At 35.9% G+C, this 18,474-nt stretch overlaps 2 protein-coding genes across 3 annotated transcripts in view; one reads left to right on the top strand and one right to left on the bottom strand.

The window, feature by feature from the left end:
• LOC135694686 (venom phosphodiesterase 2) overlaps positions 1–18,474 on the top strand; it is a 34,664-nt gene extending 16,190 nt beyond the window's left edge. For both annotated transcript variants that reach the window (XM_065213514.2, XM_065213515.2), the window contains 13 exons: positions 9,151–9,226; positions 10,279–10,312; positions 10,486–10,551; positions 10,720–10,792; positions 11,265–11,373; positions 12,061–12,104; positions 13,592–13,661; positions 14,088–14,119; positions 14,697–14,770; positions 15,276–15,329; positions 15,667–15,733; positions 16,361–16,448; positions 16,774–18,474. In XM_065213514.2, the coding sequence (XP_065069586.2) occupies positions 9,151–9,226; positions 10,279–10,312; positions 10,486–10,551; positions 10,720–10,792; positions 11,265–11,373; positions 12,061–12,104; positions 13,592–13,661; positions 14,088–14,119; positions 14,697–14,770; positions 15,276–15,329; positions 15,667–15,733; positions 16,361–16,448; positions 16,774–16,853 (867 nt within the window). In that variant the 3' untranslated portion in view covers positions 16,854–18,474. The remainder of the gene's footprint in view (positions 1–9,150; positions 9,227–10,278; positions 10,313–10,485; positions 10,552–10,719; positions 10,793–11,264; positions 11,374–12,060; positions 12,105–13,591; positions 13,662–14,087; positions 14,120–14,696; positions 14,771–15,275; positions 15,330–15,666; positions 15,734–16,360; positions 16,449–16,773) is intronic.
• On the bottom strand, positions 626–5,138 carry LOC135694688 (uncharacterized). The gene is made up of 3 exons (XM_065213519.2): positions 4,693–5,138; positions 4,000–4,260; positions 626–1,812 (listed from the first exon to the last, which is right to left on the bottom strand). The coding sequence occupies exons 1-3, from the start codon at positions 4,884–4,886 to the stop codon at positions 1,644–1,646; spliced, it is 624 nt and encodes a 207-aa protein (XP_065069591.2). The 5' UTR covers positions 4,887–5,138; the 3' UTR covers positions 626–1,643.

The following is an 18,474-nucleotide window of genomic DNA, read 5'->3' as shown; positions in this document are numbered from 1 at the left end:
GGGAACTTCAGCTTTCAATTTTAAAGCTTCAGCTGAGAAACTTCCAAAGTTTCCAAAAGTTATTTTAACTTGAGCAAAGCTTTAAAGATCTGGACGTAAAAGCACCTTGGGCCACTTTGTATTTTCAACCGCTGTATCACTGAAGCTATTGCCTAGTGTGCCGTGTAAAATTCTCTAACTTCACTTAATTTCACAACAATGACATAAAATACTTCTCTATAGGCAAAATCAGTTAGATTTGTTCAAAGTTAGGCGAGATATGGCCAATAAAAAAGTTCAAGTTTGCTAACGGATTACTATTCTGGCCTGGTTCATAAAGTTATGATTTAAGTTACTTAGATGTATTTCATGATGCTCTTTCAGGTTATGGGAGCAAAATTCAAACATATTAAGAACTATATTTTTGGAACGTCATCACTTCGGTACTCTATTAAGTTCTTGACCACGCCTTTTTTCCAAAATGAATAATCTGAAAATAGTGTTTTGAAAAACAATCATCGTTCAGTGGGTAGAGCGCCTGATCAGGAACCGAGCGATTTGTCCTCCTTTCACTTTGGGTCAACAGTAAATGAAGAGGCACAAATCTTTTAAATGCTTATTCACTGCACTAAAATACCTTTGTCTCTCAATTTTAGTGGATTTGGTTTGAAAGGAAGCACAGAAAAACAAAATTTTATTTTGAAAAAAAACATCCTTTTGTGCATACAAAAATCTTAAGCCTTTTTGTAATTTTACTCTGTCCAGTTAATCATTCTATTCCTACTTTTTAATACTAAAGATCATGTCAGAAATTTGCACATATTGTCTTTCAGAACACTGCAAATATTTTAAATTGTCATTGTCATATAAATAAGAGGCTGGAATAGTACATTGGTAGCAAAATATTTAAAATATTCTACAATTAAAATCATACATAGATCATACACATTTAATACAACAAATGTATTCTGATAAAACTTGAAAGGCCTTAAGTGCATCAAAGTGATGCATCCAATGATTCGATGAAGTTCTAAAAAGTAGGTCCTATACATTACTGATGTAGTATAACAAAGTGAGCTCCTTTTTTCTTTGTCAGGTTTTATCTTAAAATGGAGAATCTTCCTCTTTCTGAGGTCAACTTTAACACCACTCCCCCTCAAATTACATTTACCAACAGGAATTTTTCATTGTGTAAAAATTAAAGTATGAAAAATAATAGTCATAATGTTTTGGAAAAGCCAGAATCTGCCTTAAAAAATCTATTATCAGACATCTTCAAACTTCTCTATCTAGAACTTTTGTTTCTTATTGTTCTATTCAAAAAAATTCCATTGCTGTCCCCTAATTTTTATAATATTTTAAGAAAACTAAGACAAATTATTGAGTAAAAAATACAGAATATGTTTCAAATACACAGGCATTTGCATGGAACATTTATAGGGTTGTCTCTTGAGACCCCTTTCCCGTAGCAACACATCTACAGACGTCTTAGTCCACCACATATACCCTTTTGTCTTGACATCAATATTGTATGGCCATGATTGGAAATTAAAATTACTGTTTAGACATTAACAAACAATATTAACATTAATATTAACAAAACTGAATGATAGATTCTTTTCTGCTACTAAATTTGGATTTTTTTCTAGACCAACACATGTTAACTATTTCTGAGTTACATGTCCCTTTCTTACATTAGAGTATGAAGCAAGCCTTCCTCTTCTTAACTTCCATCTTCGTCCGTAGACAGCATAAGCCTTGGCTTTCTCTTCTTCTGTAATTTTACGGTCATCAAGAACTTCTAGATTCACAAAATGGCTTGTAATAAATAACCTATCAATGACAGAAGAAATAAGTGAAAAGAAGTCACATGAAAATATGCATAACAGCTTGCTTTATCAAATTAATTTATTAGTTGTTCTCAAGGCCACTTTAGATTTTATGTTTTCATTTCCATCTTTAGGCCAAATTTATCAAAAACATTTCTCAGAAACTGAAAATAACTAATTTGTTTCATAGTAGTAACATGTGCTCTTTCATTACGATAAATCCTCGAAGAAGACCCCATGCTCAAATAAGCCCCCTTTGAATAAGTCCCCCCTCAAATAAGCCCCTAAGCTTCTACACATTTATCTCTAGTTTATCATGTTTGAAATGCTAAAGGCATTAGAAATAATTAATTGTCAGATTTCAACACAGTACAGGGCCCCCACTACCTATCTAAAGTTGGGAGGGCTAAAAGGAGGGTTACCTATTTAATACCTAAACAGGAGATTTAAAACCTATAGTTAGCCATACCCCCAGTGGCGAAGCTAGCCAAAAATTGTTTGTCCTGCTGTATGACCAAGGACACGCCCTTATTCGATAGGAAACGCCTATGAACAAAAATTCTTTTTTGTAGATGAACTTTTTTGCAGTAAAAAGCAAATTTTAAATCCATGTCTATCTTTTGCAAAATAAACCCATACTTAAAGATGTGCTTTAGGGTGCTTACTTTTCAAACAAATCTATGTTAAATTGTAGTAAGTAAGGGGGGTAGGGGTGGCATTTGAAGTTGCATATCATATATTTGTGGTAGTTGAAATAGTCTAATTAGACTATTCAAGATTTTGGTCCAATCTAGATCAATCTAGACACTCTATTAAAATACCTGACCAATCTAGATACTCTATTAAAACAATTTTAATAAACAACTGAGTTTAAAGTCTGTAGGGGCAAGTTCACAAATTCTGCAGAACAATTATTAGACGAGTAAACAATTCAGGTAGAAAAATACACTTTCATACTAGCAGTTCAGCATTCAGTTCATCGGTATTCAACATAGCAATCAGTCGCCCGTTAATCTCTTACAAATGCAAATTCCACTGAAATTGGTTTATTCTCCAACTCCAAAATTTCGATCACACAACAGTAAATTCAATTATGCTTTTATCGTCCTTGTCTAATTCTAAGAAAATCTTATTCGTTTAGGCCACCATGATATACCGTGCCTCAAACAAACGATCATATGAAGGCCGTGTTCACCATTTCTTTTTCGCGAACTTTGGACTTTGTCTTGTTACAAATAAAATTTATGCAGCTCAACTGAGGCAAGTTTTGCTGTCAATAATAATATCATTGGTATTGCCAAAGCAAGCAGGAAATCTACATTCACATCGCCTCGCCATAATACTTGAACTGGCCTCCTTGCTAGTGTCTCATAGCAGAACGAGAATGCACAGGGCAATTCTTGCAGTCCTGCTCTCAGAAATAGCAGGACCAAAGGTTTTCAAAACAATACCTTTTGACCTATGTAAGTGAACCCTCAACCAATCAAATCACTACTGCTTACGAAATGTTATGATGATCATTTCGACGAGGTCCTGCTCCCGAGATTGAGCAGGACTGCTCTTTGTTCTAGACTATTGTGAAGCAGGACTAAATTTACAAAAGCCCATTGTGAAGCAGGACCAAACATAGGGTATCATAGTTATGAGCAGGACCAAAATACAGGGTTGCCGTAGAAAAGAACAGGACCTTGAGATTGGCACGGGATGCCTGTATCAGCTGGCGGAACTGGGGACTGTTTATCAAATAGAATTTGAAACTTCCTTTTTGCAAAGAAGAAATTGTTTATTGTTTACAGTAAACCTTATCTTTGGAAATTCTTGGTCCTGCTCAGCAGGACCAGCAGGACCTTTGGCTTCGCCACTGCATACCCCCCTGTAGCATGGGCCCTGGAGTAGCTAATAATAGTAACTAAACAAATTTAAATGGGACAAAATAAACCGCTGCAAATACACTGCTTATCTGGCATATTTCACTTTTTGCACTGCAATTATTTACAATGGAACAATCCCTTATTTTGGAAGTAATTCAAAGTTTCAATAGAAATTAGATCACTCTCATTGTGACCAAAACTTTGGAACCAAGGTTAATTTCTGATTATCATTTGAAATCTGCTTAATGTGCCAGATGGTGAAAACCAAAATGAAATATTTGTGAAAACCAAAATGAAATACAATGCAATGAGTAGATTACCTGTAATCTTGGTACTGTTCCACAGTCCCACCATTGAAATAACTTGGTGCAGCTCCATTCTTCATCAAACTCAGGTAACGCAGTCCTGGCAGGCTTGTGGCCAAGTTTTTTATAAAAAGGCTTAAATTTTGAATTAAATTTGAGTTCAGTGAAAGCATTGTCAAGTCTGGCAAAGAAGGGAAGGTTGTGTTGCAGTTGATTCTGTTATGATCCAGCACGAGGGTCTCAAGATGCTGAATCATACAAATGCAATTGAGCTTTCTGTGAAATTAAGTTAAGGAAATAAGTGTCAACAACTTTTTGGCGGTACAGAGCTTTAAAATGGCTTTGAAAAAGCAAACATTTCACGAAACACACAACAAGCAACCTACTACAGTAGAATGTTGTGAAATGTTTGCTTTTTTCAAAACCATTTTGAAAATAGTGTTACTTTAAATGGCAGCATAAAACTGAAATATGATGCTCAGAAAAAATATAAGACTCGTTTGACTGATTGATTGACGTGTGTCCTTTTGGTTCAACTTGCATATAATCAGAAATGTCAAAAACTGACAGACCCTTGAAATTTGAAAATGGAAGTAAACCATATATCGCCCTTGGTGGAGGGTTAAACAAATTGTTAAATGTTCAAGGTGAAGCGGCATATTAAAAAAAGCAACCATATGCCATTGATGTTTGCTGAAGAGAGGATACTCGAGACAATTGTAACTCAAATCCAATGTTTTGGTCTTCTCCAGTTTGTCATGATGATGGCCTAAAATGGTCCACAGCGAACTCTCGTTTAGATCTCTGAAGGCTAAATTCCATGATTCATCTTTGCTTCTAACGTCATCTTTTTGTGAAAATATACTCTTTTGTGAATTTCTGCTGCCCGCGCTCCTCAACATCAATAAAATTCGACATAAAATGAATCTGTACAAAATTTTCTTCCGACGCCGGTCACAATTTGTTGAAATGTGCCGTCAAAACGAGGCCGGGTCTCATGAGCTGGTCACATGAAAGAAGAACTTGGGGAATTCGATGAGGAAGAGACAAATACAGTCCAGAGCAGGGCCCCCGAGAGGAAAGGGGGCAGGGGGAAAAATTGAAAAAAAGAAAAGAAATAGAAGGAAAAACAGTGCAATATACCATTCAATTCATAGTTTATAAGGAATAAGCAGCGTCCTATAAAGCTAGGAAGGGGGGTATGCTGTAGAAGCCACACCCAAAAACACGACCATCGTCACACCCTGAAAACTTGCTTTTGCGCTAAAGATTAGTTATTGTTTATAAAGAAACACCCAAGCTATTTGCCAGCTCTAAAAGACTGGTTGAAAATGCTGATTCATGGAAAATCAATAGCATGCTAAAGGGTTAATTGACCATGCCAAACTAAGAATTGCCTAAGTAAGAATTTCATGCTTGCTGAACACAGAGAAATGACACTAACCCAACCAAACATATACTGGCCCTTACAAAGAGGGGCTGAGCCCACCAAAATCTTTCAATTTTAGCAAGGGAGCAATTTTACCAAGCAGAAGTCAGGTTCGAGACGGGTAAGCAAAGTTGGACATCACATAAGAAAGGGCATTTAATATCTTGGTTTCGCTTTCAGAGCATTATGAACTGCAGAAGGAAGGAAAAGCAAGGCACAAGGTCACTTAGGAAATGGAGCAGTTGGTGCAGGAATTCGAAAAAGCAAACAACAGAGCACAAGAGTATCTGAATGAACGAAGAGAATCAGAATCGAGTAGGACTTCAGAATCTCACCAATCACAAAAGCACCAAAAGATGAACGTTGAAACATCAAGGTATTATGAACCATCTGATATACCCTTTCAAGAAGCAAAATTTGAATTTTCTCAAATTTGCCACAATTTTGAGTGACATAAAAAAGTACAACACAAGTCAGTAAATTTTGGTGGCATATGAAGAACTCAGTTTTCAATAAACCCCGAGGAACACGCACATCAACTGCACCAGTCAATACCATTTCATAGTGGTCACAAAGGTTATTCACACGAAGAATAACTTGGTCAGAACATGCAGAGACAGCTGCAGTGAGACAGCTACATTTCTGATATGCATGGACAGAGCTCCTCCTACACCTGAATTTAAACTGCTGCAATTGAGGCAACATCTACCTGCTGCTGCACTAGAAGCAATTGAGAATGATGGTTTTTCAGGAGCTGCATGTGAAGCTGCAAAGGAAAGATTAGAACGAAAATTTGGTGGCAGGAGAAGGGGGATCGGAATTCATTTGGAGGACTTGGGTAATTTTAAGCCAGTGAAAGTTGGGTGTTCAAAAGACATCGAAAAAATTGGCAGATTTACTTGATGTTTTGAAAGTGGATCTGCAAGAGGCTGGACGTCACAAAGAATTAGGAATTTGATCTCTCTACATCAAGTTGCTGAAGAAGCTTCCAGAAACGCTGTTGACTCAGTACAATCGATGGATCTTTGAAAATCAAAGAAGAGGATGCGTTGTGAAACTGAAGATGTTGGTGATTCAAGAATCTGAATTCTACATAGTTGCAAGAGAAACAGTACATGGTGTAATAATGTTATATTAATCCTGTTCTAGTGTAATGGTAATCGATCCTTGTCCGTGAAATGAAATGGCGAATGCGAAACAGACGACAAGAAATAAAAAAAGGCGAGGTAACAGCAATATTTACAATATTTACAAATCAGCGAGTAAATGAAATAGCGGTCATAACAAAATCCATCGAGTTCTACAATATGGGAAATTCTCAATCCACGACAACTCAGCTTCAGCTAAAATCCAACTACCAAAATCTAACTCCTAAAAAACCTCCTCCCAGTTCCTAAACCCACGCCTAACTAATCTACATAAAAGGCGCGAAACAACAACAACAACAGAACTAAAACAGTACATAAAACAACAAACAACACAACAATAAGCGAAAAAAGCAACTGATGACAAGCAACAAGCAGCTCATTTTCGAGTGAGTAAATCAGGTGACACTGGTAGGATGTATGGTAGACAGCAACTGCGCAAAATGCGCTAGTAAGCATGGTGTGTGGGCATGTCATGTCTTTCGAAAATGTCATGTCATTCGTCAACGATGGAATGCAGCAAATCAATTCAAATTGTGTTTTCATTGTATTGCTGATGACCACAGTGGCAGTCAGTGTACTCGAAGCAGAGTGCGGTATTCATGGTTGCCAGGAAGCATCCAGCAAATGGCTACATAGCATGATTAGCAAGCTCACCTGAAGACAAGCAAATAATCACAAAAAGATCGTCTCTAAGTTTCATTGCAACATTGTTTGACCCACTTGGTTTCTTGGCACCATTCGTCATAAAAGCAAAATTGGTAATGCAAGAAGTATGGCGAAAAGGCTTCAACTGAGATGATGAGCTAGATTGTGAAGTCAAGCCCAAGATTCAGAGTTGGTTTTGGCCTTCGGGTTGAAAGGATCGAAATTCCCAAACGATCTTCCAAACATTTGAATGAATGCTCCTAGTACCCTAGTCTAAAAATAGCATTCAGGGGCAAATTTGAGTTAGGGTCTGACCCTTACCGTTTTTCAGCGCATCAAATTGTTTATCTTATTTTTGTAAAGTAGGCCTAAATTAGGTTGTACATAAATTGTACATTGATAGCTATATTATATCCACCTACTGTAAATAAATTGACTATTATTATTATTTTTATTATTGTTATTATTTGCCAAAAGTCAGTTTTTTATCTTTGTTTGCAATGTTATGCTATATTCTCTTTAAGTGGAATGGTTCCGACTACCACATTCTAAAAATAGCATTCGGGGGCAATTTGAGTTGGGGTCTGACCCTTATCTTTTTCAGCGCATCAAACTCAGTAGGTGTGCAAAATTTCATGCTGGTATCACGATTTGCATCATTGAGCCTGTTTTGTGACTTTAGAGCATCCACTATTGATCCCCCCTCTTGCATTGAGTTATATGCTAACTATAACCCTATAGCGCTACTTTCACCTTCCCTTGTTTGCTTTAGGGAATGTCATACCGTAAATCCTCGAATTGCCCCCCTCCCAAAAAAGCTCCCCGCCTGGAATAAGCCCTCACCCTAGAACTACAAATTGTCATTACGCCCCCTCGAAAAAGCCCCCACTGCTACCGTAAATTCTCAAATTGGACCTCTCAATTTGATAAGTTTTCCCATCTGAGGTTGCCTATGGCGTTTTATTGGATTATCACAACAAATTCACACTTTTGGTAGTAATTAATTAAATGCTCGTCAAGAAATTCATACTAAAATAAACAAGGTCTTTTAATAATGTCTTCTTAATGTCTACAATAAGCCCTCCTCGTATAAGCCGACCTCGAATAAGCCCCCCTCGAATAAGCCCCCAGCCAAAAATATTAAAAATAAATAAGCCCTCAGAGGACTAATTCGAGAATTTACGGTACTTTAATACCTTTTGTTCCAACTAAATCTTTCTCGATTTATCTTCTATTTTTTAAATCAGTCCCCTATAAGATGTATAATATATATTATTTTACCCACATTTTAAGCTTTTTGTCCAGCCTTGAGTCCTTTTAAGCATTTTTCTGGTGCTGCCTTAACTACATTGGTTGGGGTTCCTCTTTTTACCCGAATTTTGTATGAAAAACTGGCTGTAAAGGGTACCTTTCTATTTTCTTTGATAGACCATTGATACATTTAAAAGCATTAAAAACTACACTTCATGTTTTGATTAACATTTTCGGACAAAGGGAGGGGGCACATTGACAAAACAAAAACGTTACTCTGGTTTACTCTATAAATGACAAAGCGGAAAACTCTAGTTTTACTAAACTATACTCTGAACTATACTCTGATTACAGTCAATTAAAAAATTAATCTAATATCTAAGTACAAACTATATGGTAGTAAAAGTGGTACCCATGCTTCAAAGCACAATATTATTTTCCCACAACCGTGATTGGAGTGTGCGAGGACAGCTTTCTCTTTTTTAGCTTCTCCCTAAAAAGCCAACGGTTATTTTGAGAAGGGATATAAGATCTAGCCCTTTTAAGGTTAAAAAGGGCAAATGTCTTATACCGAAGTGTTTTGGGGCATATGTCTAATACCAAAGTGTTTTTGTTATCATAATGAAATTTTGCAGTTTCCCTTTCGCTATGAATGGGTAGAAATCATTAATTACAACTTTTGTTGCCTTTCAGATATGGAATACTGTTAGAAGGCAAGGTTTGAAAAGTGCTTCGTATTTTTGGGTTGGATCTGAGGTAAACATTGGTGGTAAGAAAAGTCATAATTTTATTATTTAGTGGAGAACAAATTATCTTTCTTGTTTTTTTTCACATAAAAATGCAGGGGAGGGGTTGTTCTATCTAGTAGAATCATTTTGCACTCAAAATATTAACATAAATAAGGCGTAAAGACGTGACCAAAGTCAATTGCATTCCTCCTGCAAACGTTTTTTTTGATGGCCTCCATAGCATTTCATTGAAACTCTGGTAATTGAAGAGTCGCTATGGTAACCCAAAGTACTATTTTGCAGTTCAACCCATGACCAGACTCCCATTACTGCTTTGATAAGCCAAAAATTATTACGAACTACCACTGTTTTGCATATAACAACCTTAATGTTAAAGTTCTTGACATCGTAGTTTAAAAACTCTTAAGAAACAATGAGTGTTTGAATTTCATAAAGAGGCTAGAAGCTGGAGTTTATATTGTCGGTCTTTGTCTCTTTAAAAAGAACATTTGAAACCTTCGATCTATGTCACTCAACCTTACATACCTTTAATTTTAAGAGAATCTGCAACAATTTACATTCTATTTATCGACTATTCAGTACTATGCAATTCTGCAATGTTAATAGAAAGAGAGCAAGTTGTGGCAGCAAATAATTGACTGCTTTGGTCCCTGTTGTTTATATAAAATAGGACATGAGGATAATGCCATGAGAAAACACCGATGCAGCGACCCCCCTTCTCATTTTTGTTGTGTCTGAATATTCCTGTAAAATACAAGGATATGTAAATATCGTTGACACTGGGAACTAGATGACCGCTTGTCTTTCCCCATTGTGAATTGCATTGGTTATATTATGTTTTCTTTATAGAATTAATTATGTTTTGCTTGTATAAATAAAATGATAATTATAGATAGCGAAAAGCAAGAAGACAAAAGGTGCAGAGAGTCAATGGACACATTTTTGATGAATAAACTTTGAACCAAAGAACGAATAAACGCTAAATAAAATTTACTTCATCAGCCCTCTTCAACGCTGACATTTTGCGAGGTTTTTTCTGTCCAACATATTTCTTTTCTGTTTTACCATACAGGATTGCTGCCTAATTATTGGAAAAGATACAATGGGTAAATGTTTATTTTAGTTTCTAAATTTTCTATAACTTAGTTCTTTCTGTATTTCAAGCTCATCCATATACTTTCGGAGAAAATGGTTTTACTTTTTAAGACAACGGACCAATTTTGATGGACACTTATAATATTTTGTTGCCTCGTTAGGTATGTATAAATATTTCTTTCAGCAATGTGCCTTTTGAAGACAGAGTAGACCAAGTTCTCAAATGGTTGGAAATGGACCCGTCTGAAAGGTAACACTTTTTATTAATGCAACATCTACAATAATTATACACTATTTATGATTTGAATAGTTTTAGCTTTTAGCTTAATTACACCGTCTGTGTGAGTTGAGTATCTTTTGCAAACTTTGCAAGATTGTTTTTTGACCTACAGGCTGAGCATAATTTGTTTCTCTCTAGGCCCAACCTGTTGTTGACTTACTTTGAAGAACCTGACAAACAAGGCCATAGTTTTGGGCCTGATTCTGCCGAGGTATAGACGAACTTTATTCATTGTCAATCACATGGTTTGCTTTTATTAAATGTCCTTGTCTTTCTTCAAATCTCCACAATTACAAGATGTTAGCAAGGCTATGTTTCTCCAAGTTTCCCAGGAAACTATTTGGAAAGTTATTTGTGCTGCTCTATTGACTTTAGTAACAACATATTTAATCTTGCTTTTTTAGCCACCCGTTTCTCGAGAATTCTAGACAAAAATCTTCAAAGAGTTTTGCTTTTGAAGTACTGTTAAGATCCTATCCATCAAAATTATCAACTTGGTAAAACATCAGCAACACCATGATATATTCTGTCAACAAAATTCTTAAAGGACTCCATCAAAATTTTTTTAGCAAAAGCATCAATCTTGCATATCGATCAGAGCAATTGTCAAAGGGGTGTGACATAAATGGGCATATACCCACGATCTTATGATGGTGTACAGTAAATATTCTATTTGCATCCAGGTAAACAAGGCAATCAAGAGAGTGGACGACATCATAGGGAGGCTTGTCGATGGAATCAGGAAGAGAAACCTCAGCTCATGTGTAAATATAGTGATGACGTCAGATCATGGTGAGTGCACAAGCATGAAATGTTTTTCGTTCGATTTCTCAAATGGCCAATGGAAGTGATCTGCTTGCTTTATTAAAACCGAATCTGCAGCATCAACCATGGCCGAGTCATTGAAAAATGCGAAGAGGTCCCGTCAGTTATTCTAAATCAAAGTCTATATATTGTAAAGGGAACTTAACATTTCCTAGGCCTATCAATAAAATTTTTCATTCACATTGCTCTTTGTAACGGGCTCGTTGCCTTCGTAACTGTGGCACTATGTTATCCATGGGAGGAAAGATGAGGCTACGTTTAGTGAAAGCAAAGACAGTCCTGATGCTTGACCCACTCAAAATCATTTTATCTTTAATTTGCAATTTTAGGCCTTTTTGCAAGATTGAAAACAATTTGAAAGAAAGGGGAAGTAAGTTTATGGATGAATGGGGAACGCATCAGTGTTTTCTTTACAAAATGATTGTGCCACTTCTTTTGAAAATTGAGCTACAGTATCATCTGTCCAGTGCAGTTGCTGTGGATATAACGACCCTGCTATTGTCTTGTTTTTCTTCTACAAAACTTAAGATTGAAAATCTTTCAGAAATCTTGTAGAAAAGTTTTCTTCCGATGGCTGGTTGCACGTTAATGTAAAGTGTAAAGCCATACAGGGCAACATCTTGCTAGAATGAATCTTGATTTTATTTTATGCAGGAATGACAAATATATCATGCTCCCGTGCAATATACTTAGATAAGGTACGGTTTTTCCTTTGACATCCAGATTATTTTTGAAAAAGGCTGCCTTACTATTGGCCTGCTAATGTCATATTACATTTCAATTTTTCATCATTATATTATCAACACAGAGACTAGCTGCTAACTCCAAATAAACGCCTCCTGTTTACAAATAAACGCCCCCTCCAGCACAAGAATAGCAGCAAACAAATCATTTTTACACTCAACGTTTCCTAGTGAACGTCCCATTTGTGATATCTTACGTAAATTACAAAAATTGGAAAGAAGAAGCTATAAATTAACTACATACTAGAAATAGCTCTTGCTAGTACTGCCCGCAAACAATTAGTTCCTTGATAATGATTGTTTTGAAAATTCAGGTCAGGATATTCGAAGAAGACACCATCTTGGGTTTTCACAATTTTATAAAAACAGCTGCTCTAGTTGATGCTAAACTATTCTTTTTATCAAGAATTTTTGGCGTTCAGTTTGCCTTTGATTTAAGTCCAACGCCCTTTTGAAAATCATGAAAGTTTTTCAAGGGTTTGACATTTATTTTTCGATAGTCACGCCAATCATAACTTTTGCTCGTATGGTCTCGAGTTTTTGGGAGAAAGGTGTGGCATTCGACTGGTTTTGATTCCCAAAACTTCAAATCAAAACTTCCATCCATTGCGGAGAACCGAGCTGTGATGCAGCACCGTTTTCGTGCCAAAAAAACCGAAGGCCTTTAACAGAGTCTTGGCAGAGCAACGCTCCGAAGATAATTCCCCTCCGCACAAAGAGGTGGCGGTTAACGACCTTCTCGACAAAGCCGATTGATTGACAATGAAATTGATTGACAGTTGTCATGGCAGCAGAAAAGTGACAAAATCTGCTGACAAAGTGCTGACAACATGAACTGAAGCTTCCATATGCTACTTATACGCGGGGCAGACTATAAGCCCTTCACTCGCGCGCTATCGCGCGCGAGTTGCGGGCAATAATTCTAGTTTATATTTTTAATGACGACAGAAAAAGAAAATTAGGAAATGTTTTGCTTTTATTTCTGAACATTTTGTTCTAATTCAAAATGTGGAATTGTTTGTTTCTGCATCTTTTCGTGAAATGTTTGTCTATCCAATTTGCATTTGAAATAATGCCATTAATCCATAAACGAAAACTTCTACTTCAGAAAAATGTATGAGTATGATACAAAATTTTTATTTCTGGCAACTTTTCTTATTTGCTTCAAAAAGGTAGTATGTTAACGTCGAGGAAGCAAAAGACAGGCCTTTGATGCGAATCCACATGGCATAAATATTCCACTTTTGAAGTTTTTCTGATTTCATTTCATTAAAGTCGTCTTGTCTTTCTGTTACATGTATATCTCAATGAAATAACCTGTCTGATTTCTCGCCATTTTATTAAAAGGCTCAAACTAAAGGATCTAAACATTTAATAAAAGGTTGTAAAGATAAAGTTGCTGTCTCCTTGCTCAATTTTGTTTTCAATATTTTCTTTGGCAGTTCATTTCACTTACTGGGACAAGAGTAGTTGGGCTAGGTGCATCGTCTTTACTATACACAGATAATTCATGTAAGAAAAGCTACTTTGAGTAACTTACACAATATAATGATGTCGGTCATAGTCCCAGTTAAACAATTTCGATGCTATGTCTAGGTGCTTGAAACTTTGTTCGATTGTTAAAGTTTTCCTATAGCTAGATCTGTATGTTGATAATTATTAACGATAATATGCTTAGCATCAATTAAACACAGAAGTTTGGCTTGATCAGTTTGATTTTGCGATTTTACTATTAAGATTTCATGGAATTAATTGAAATTTGACATTGACTTGACATTGAAATGTATACCTTTGCCTCAGAAAACTTTTTTAAGCCATATGCATTTAGAACTTGAAATTGTTTAATCTCTTCTAGAAATATTCTTATAGCACCTAATTGCTTGTCTCTCCGTTTGTCTCTTTCATTTTCTTCTCTAATTATTCAATTGCGTCCTATAGCTGTTGCTGCAACAATCGTCCAGCAGCTAAAGGTGAGCTTAAACAAACTTTCACTTTTCGTTCCACTTTATTGAAAATTTCGTTCTGAAACTAGAGTAATGTTTTACTTCCGCGTGAATTTTTTTTACCGTTTCCACAATAATTTAGCCTGCGCGCAGACTCCAATTATTCAAAACAGAGCCTCAAAATCCAGGAAAAATGTCCCCTTTCTTGCAGCCCATTTCCGCAAACTTCGAAATTAGTGAAGTCAAGCGAAAAAGTCAAGCAAATTTATGATTTTATGGTTGATTTCAAACTCGAAACATTTTATTTCATAGCAAATTTCCGCTATTTACTAACAAACACCATATCTTCTCCAGATAAAACTTAACAAATTTCAAAGACAAACTTACGCTACTTTTTACTACTTATGTAAAAATGAGTGTTTAGCTTAAGACACCTAGAAAAAAGTCTAATGAGCTTTCGGGATAGGTGCCCGTTGTCCCTGCCAAGCTAGAAATCTGAGAATGAATACAAAATTCTTTTTCAAAGGATGTATCCTCTTTTTCAACTCATTGTAACATTTGCCATAGTCAGTAGAACTGTATTAACGAGCTCCTGTATTCGTAGGGTGTCAAGAATCTGAAGGCATATTTAAGAGACGGAGGCAATTTACCAAACAGACTGCACTACACCAACAACAGGTCAGTCCCGTCTTAGTTTCCTTGCCTTGTAAATGAATTTTTAGCTTTTATGATTACACTGCTGGTGCTGAAATAATTTCAGAATCAAAATTACCATCTTTCAAGCACATATGTAACTAACAGGCCAGCAAAGTAGTCAAGGGTTGATATCAAAATAAATATATTTTATTTTAAAATTACACATTAAAACTGCTGCTTCTTAAGATCATGAAGCCAATAGTCATTTCACGGCAAACTTGCAACCGATGTAGTCGATTTTGTTCCTTTTGAGGTATTCTTTGGTGTTCTGTCAGATTTAAAAGTTCAAGTACAGAATTTAAGATTGTAGACTTTTCTGATATCATCATTTGATTACATTTTTCCTCTACTCTCCTGAACAAAAAATGTCTTTTCTTGATTCCTTTAGCTTGATTTAAAAATTGAGCATGTGACACTTTCTAGCTGCTTCCATTGATAAATGTTTGAAGTTGCTTGGACTTTTTCAATGTCATTGTGTACATTGCAGGCGCATTGGAGATGTTGTGCTTATCCCAGATCTTGGTTGGAGCATATTGATGAGGCAAATTTTCATGTTTTTCTTGTAAAACAGCTTCTAATTGATGGACCTAAAGAAAGTTTGTCCATGCTGACCTGAGTTCAATTGTTCGTGATAGACAGGGCTAAACCCCCGGGAGCATGCTACTTGTACCAACACACTGCCCTTAATAATCATTGCCATTATGAACCATATCCATATTTAAGTCTAACAAAATATTTAGTTCTAACAACAGGCTGCTCTCCAGACAAAAGCAAGAGTTCCTTTGATACTGTGATGAAATGATTTCATTTGATTTTATGCTATGATTTGATTCGATTTAGCAAGAAATTGAATGATTTTGCTTTACATCCTACTTCAGAAATGGAACCTGCCGTGCAAGCTACAGGGGCACCCATGGCTATGACAATTCTTATGCAGATATGAGGGTTTGTTACTGAAGTAATTTTCAATTCTAATGCTAGATTTATATCTGGCATGCAATAAATATTTTTGATTTTATTTACGGGATAGATGGTTTGCCTATTTCAGCTTCAATTCTTGGACGCCAGGTATCAAAACACTGCACGATCTCAGAGAGATAAAGATTGCACGCAATTATGATTGGTTTTGGGGTACTCCTACAGAAACTTTTTACTCCAGAATGGCATTTTTTCAACGTTCCAGCTGCTTATTTAGAGAATTAAAAACACTCAATGGGTGTTAAAGACTGTAAAATGCCGAGGTTTTGGGGAAGCTGAGTATTTTAATTATCTTTGAACAGGAACTGTAAATTTTTCCGATTCTTCAAGTCTAGCAGTCATCTAAAGCTAAGTATTCTACGATCGCAGAAATACAAAATCTCCAATAGGATCAGATGGACGGTTCCCAAGCAAAGCAGCTACATTGATATAACTTATTGAATGTCGCTTTTCATATGGTATCACAGAACATATTTCTATTTTTTCCGAATCAGCTTTTAATTTGTTTTGCCTATCCTCATTGCAAGTGTACGTTGTCGTAACCTCTGTATTTTGTTATGCACACACCTTTGATTCATCTAACTTCTCTTCTAGGGCATATTTGTCGCCAATGGACCTGCATTTAAGAGAGGCCTCATTGCTCGCCCTTTTGAAAACATTGAGATTTATAATCTCATTGCTGGTGTGTATATCTTTTACATGCTGCACACTACTTGGATGAATTTTATTACACAAAAACTTATTGCATTTACTTAGACGAATTCAAATCTACCTTTGCAACATATTCCTGTACAACTTAAATTTGCTTCTGTTGCCCTTTTTCTAGAATTGTCATTTTCATAGTGAATGTTAACTTAGTAGGAACTTTCAAATGGGTGTATCTAAACCTGGTTTGATGCTGCACCGGATTCATTGATCTTTCTCAAGCGTTTTCAGCTTTTAGCTTTGTTTTGATTTGTTTCATTTCTCTAAAGCGATCGCCTTAACATCCCTCTTTCACTCCATAGAAATACTCAATGTGAAACCAGCACCAAATAATGGGACATTTGGAAGTCTTTCTTACTTTTTGAGAAAATCTACCAATTGATTCCATTCCAACCATTGCTATGGCAAGCAAAAAGCAGAAGAAATGAAACGAGTTTTTATTAGAGACAAACATAAGAAATTGTAATCTGGTTTTAACTGAAATATACGATAAGTTTTTATCAGTTTTTTGACTGACAGTTTTGACTCAGGTGAGTTAAGATTTGCCAGAATGAAGACTGGCACATGGACCCTTTAAATCTCGCAGAGAGTATATGTCACATCGGGGTTCTCACCGGCCTAAAGTTTTCCACGGCTTCCATATGAATATGAAGTATGAGGGCGACTTCCAGCAAGTATCAAGGCGGCATTTACCTAGCTTTTTACGTTGGTAGAACTACACAGATTTTGCACTAAGGGTAGAGCCTAAGAAAAATATTTTGATTAGCCTCAACAGATTTAGGCCAAAGGCCTTCTGCGTTGAACATTCATCTCTTCTTTGCTACAATTTACGAATATATTTGCGCATTTCTTTGTTTTGTTTACACATCAATCTGATGTTGTAGTTTTTGTTTCTTGGATGTTCAAAGAATAAATTTCAAAATAGCACGGAGAAATGAAAAACGGGTCACACTAAAATAGTTTTCATCCGAGTCTCATCAGATGATGTCCAAAGGTAAGCAGAAAATTTATATCCAGATGTAGATTGAAAATAACGTGAGAGGAAGAATAGCGTGTTTGATTGGATCTTTGTTCTTGACCAATCGAAGACCAATTGACCAATCTCTCATCCAGTTGAAGAGTCCAAGAGACAAAACGAATGCCCTTTCTGTCTACAGATATCGGGACCCTTTGTTTTGATGTAGACAAATTCCAGAACACCTGTATGAAAAACGCCAAAATAAATTACAGCGAACGATGCGTCATTTCAAAGTGTATGCTTTTATTTTCCATAATGTGAATAAATTTAGATATGAGCATTGTTGGGAACGAAAGCGATAAAAAAGCTGTTCTGTGAAAACAACTGCTAGATTAAGCATCGATTTGGTTCATCATGTAGATCGTGCTAAGTTGTTTTCTCTTGATATAAACTGCATTGCTATTTATCTGACTTATATTTGCGTCTTAAAAACCACGACCACATCGCCTAAACACTTTCATCTATCTAATATTATACATGAACCTACAATGGTTATTACTTAGATGTTTCAATAATAATAAAAAATTATAAAAAATTATTAGGATAATTAGCAACAAAAAATTAAAGATGTTTTTAAAATTTCTTCTAGAATAGATTTCAATTGATGTATAAGGTAAAGGTAAAGGTTATTCCCCTATTTCATATCGAACGTTGGGGAATGTGCTGTTAGGGGCGCATCCGCCCGAACCACGGCATTGTGTGGTAGGGTGGCCAGTTCCTCTCCACGTTGATATATGATTAATCTATATATCAAGTTTATTTTTAGTACTTTTTTACACTTTTATGAAAGATTAAATACATGTTTTTTACTTGATGAATAGTGAAAAAGGGCTGGTTATAATTTCGAATATTAAACATATATAAAAAATTTCAACTTAAGAGAGCAGTTATCAACGTGTGTCCAGGGTTGACATCTAGTTGCAGAGTTTTGATATTTTCGTTATAATTTACTCTCCTGTATGCAATGCAGTTATCAGTGAACAGA

This window comes from Rhopilema esculentum, chromosome 8 (genome assembly GCF_057945365.1).
Source record: "Rhopilema esculentum isolate cy_ngs chromosome 8, ASM5794536v1, whole genome shotgun sequence".
NCBI classification, from domain to species: Eukaryota; Metazoa; Cnidaria; class Scyphozoa; order Rhizostomeae; family Rhizostomatidae; genus Rhopilema; species Rhopilema esculentum.
This window is presented reverse-complemented; position numbering and strand designations above follow the sequence as displayed.

Excerpts from the sequence above, each read along its gene's own strand:
- LOC135694688 (XM_065213519.2), bottom strand. The coding sequence starts at position 4,886 with ATGTTGAGGAGCGCGGGCAGCAGAAATTCACAAAAGAGTATATTTTCA. Across the intron at positions 4,261-4,692 it reads TTGAGTTACAATTGTCTCGA|AAAGCTCAATTGCATTTGTA; the intron begins GTATCCTCTCTT and ends TTAATTTCACAG. Across the intron at positions 1,813-3,999 it reads GAACAGTACCAAGATTACAG|GTTATTTATTACAAGCCATT; the intron begins GTAATCTACTCA and ends TGTCATTGATAG.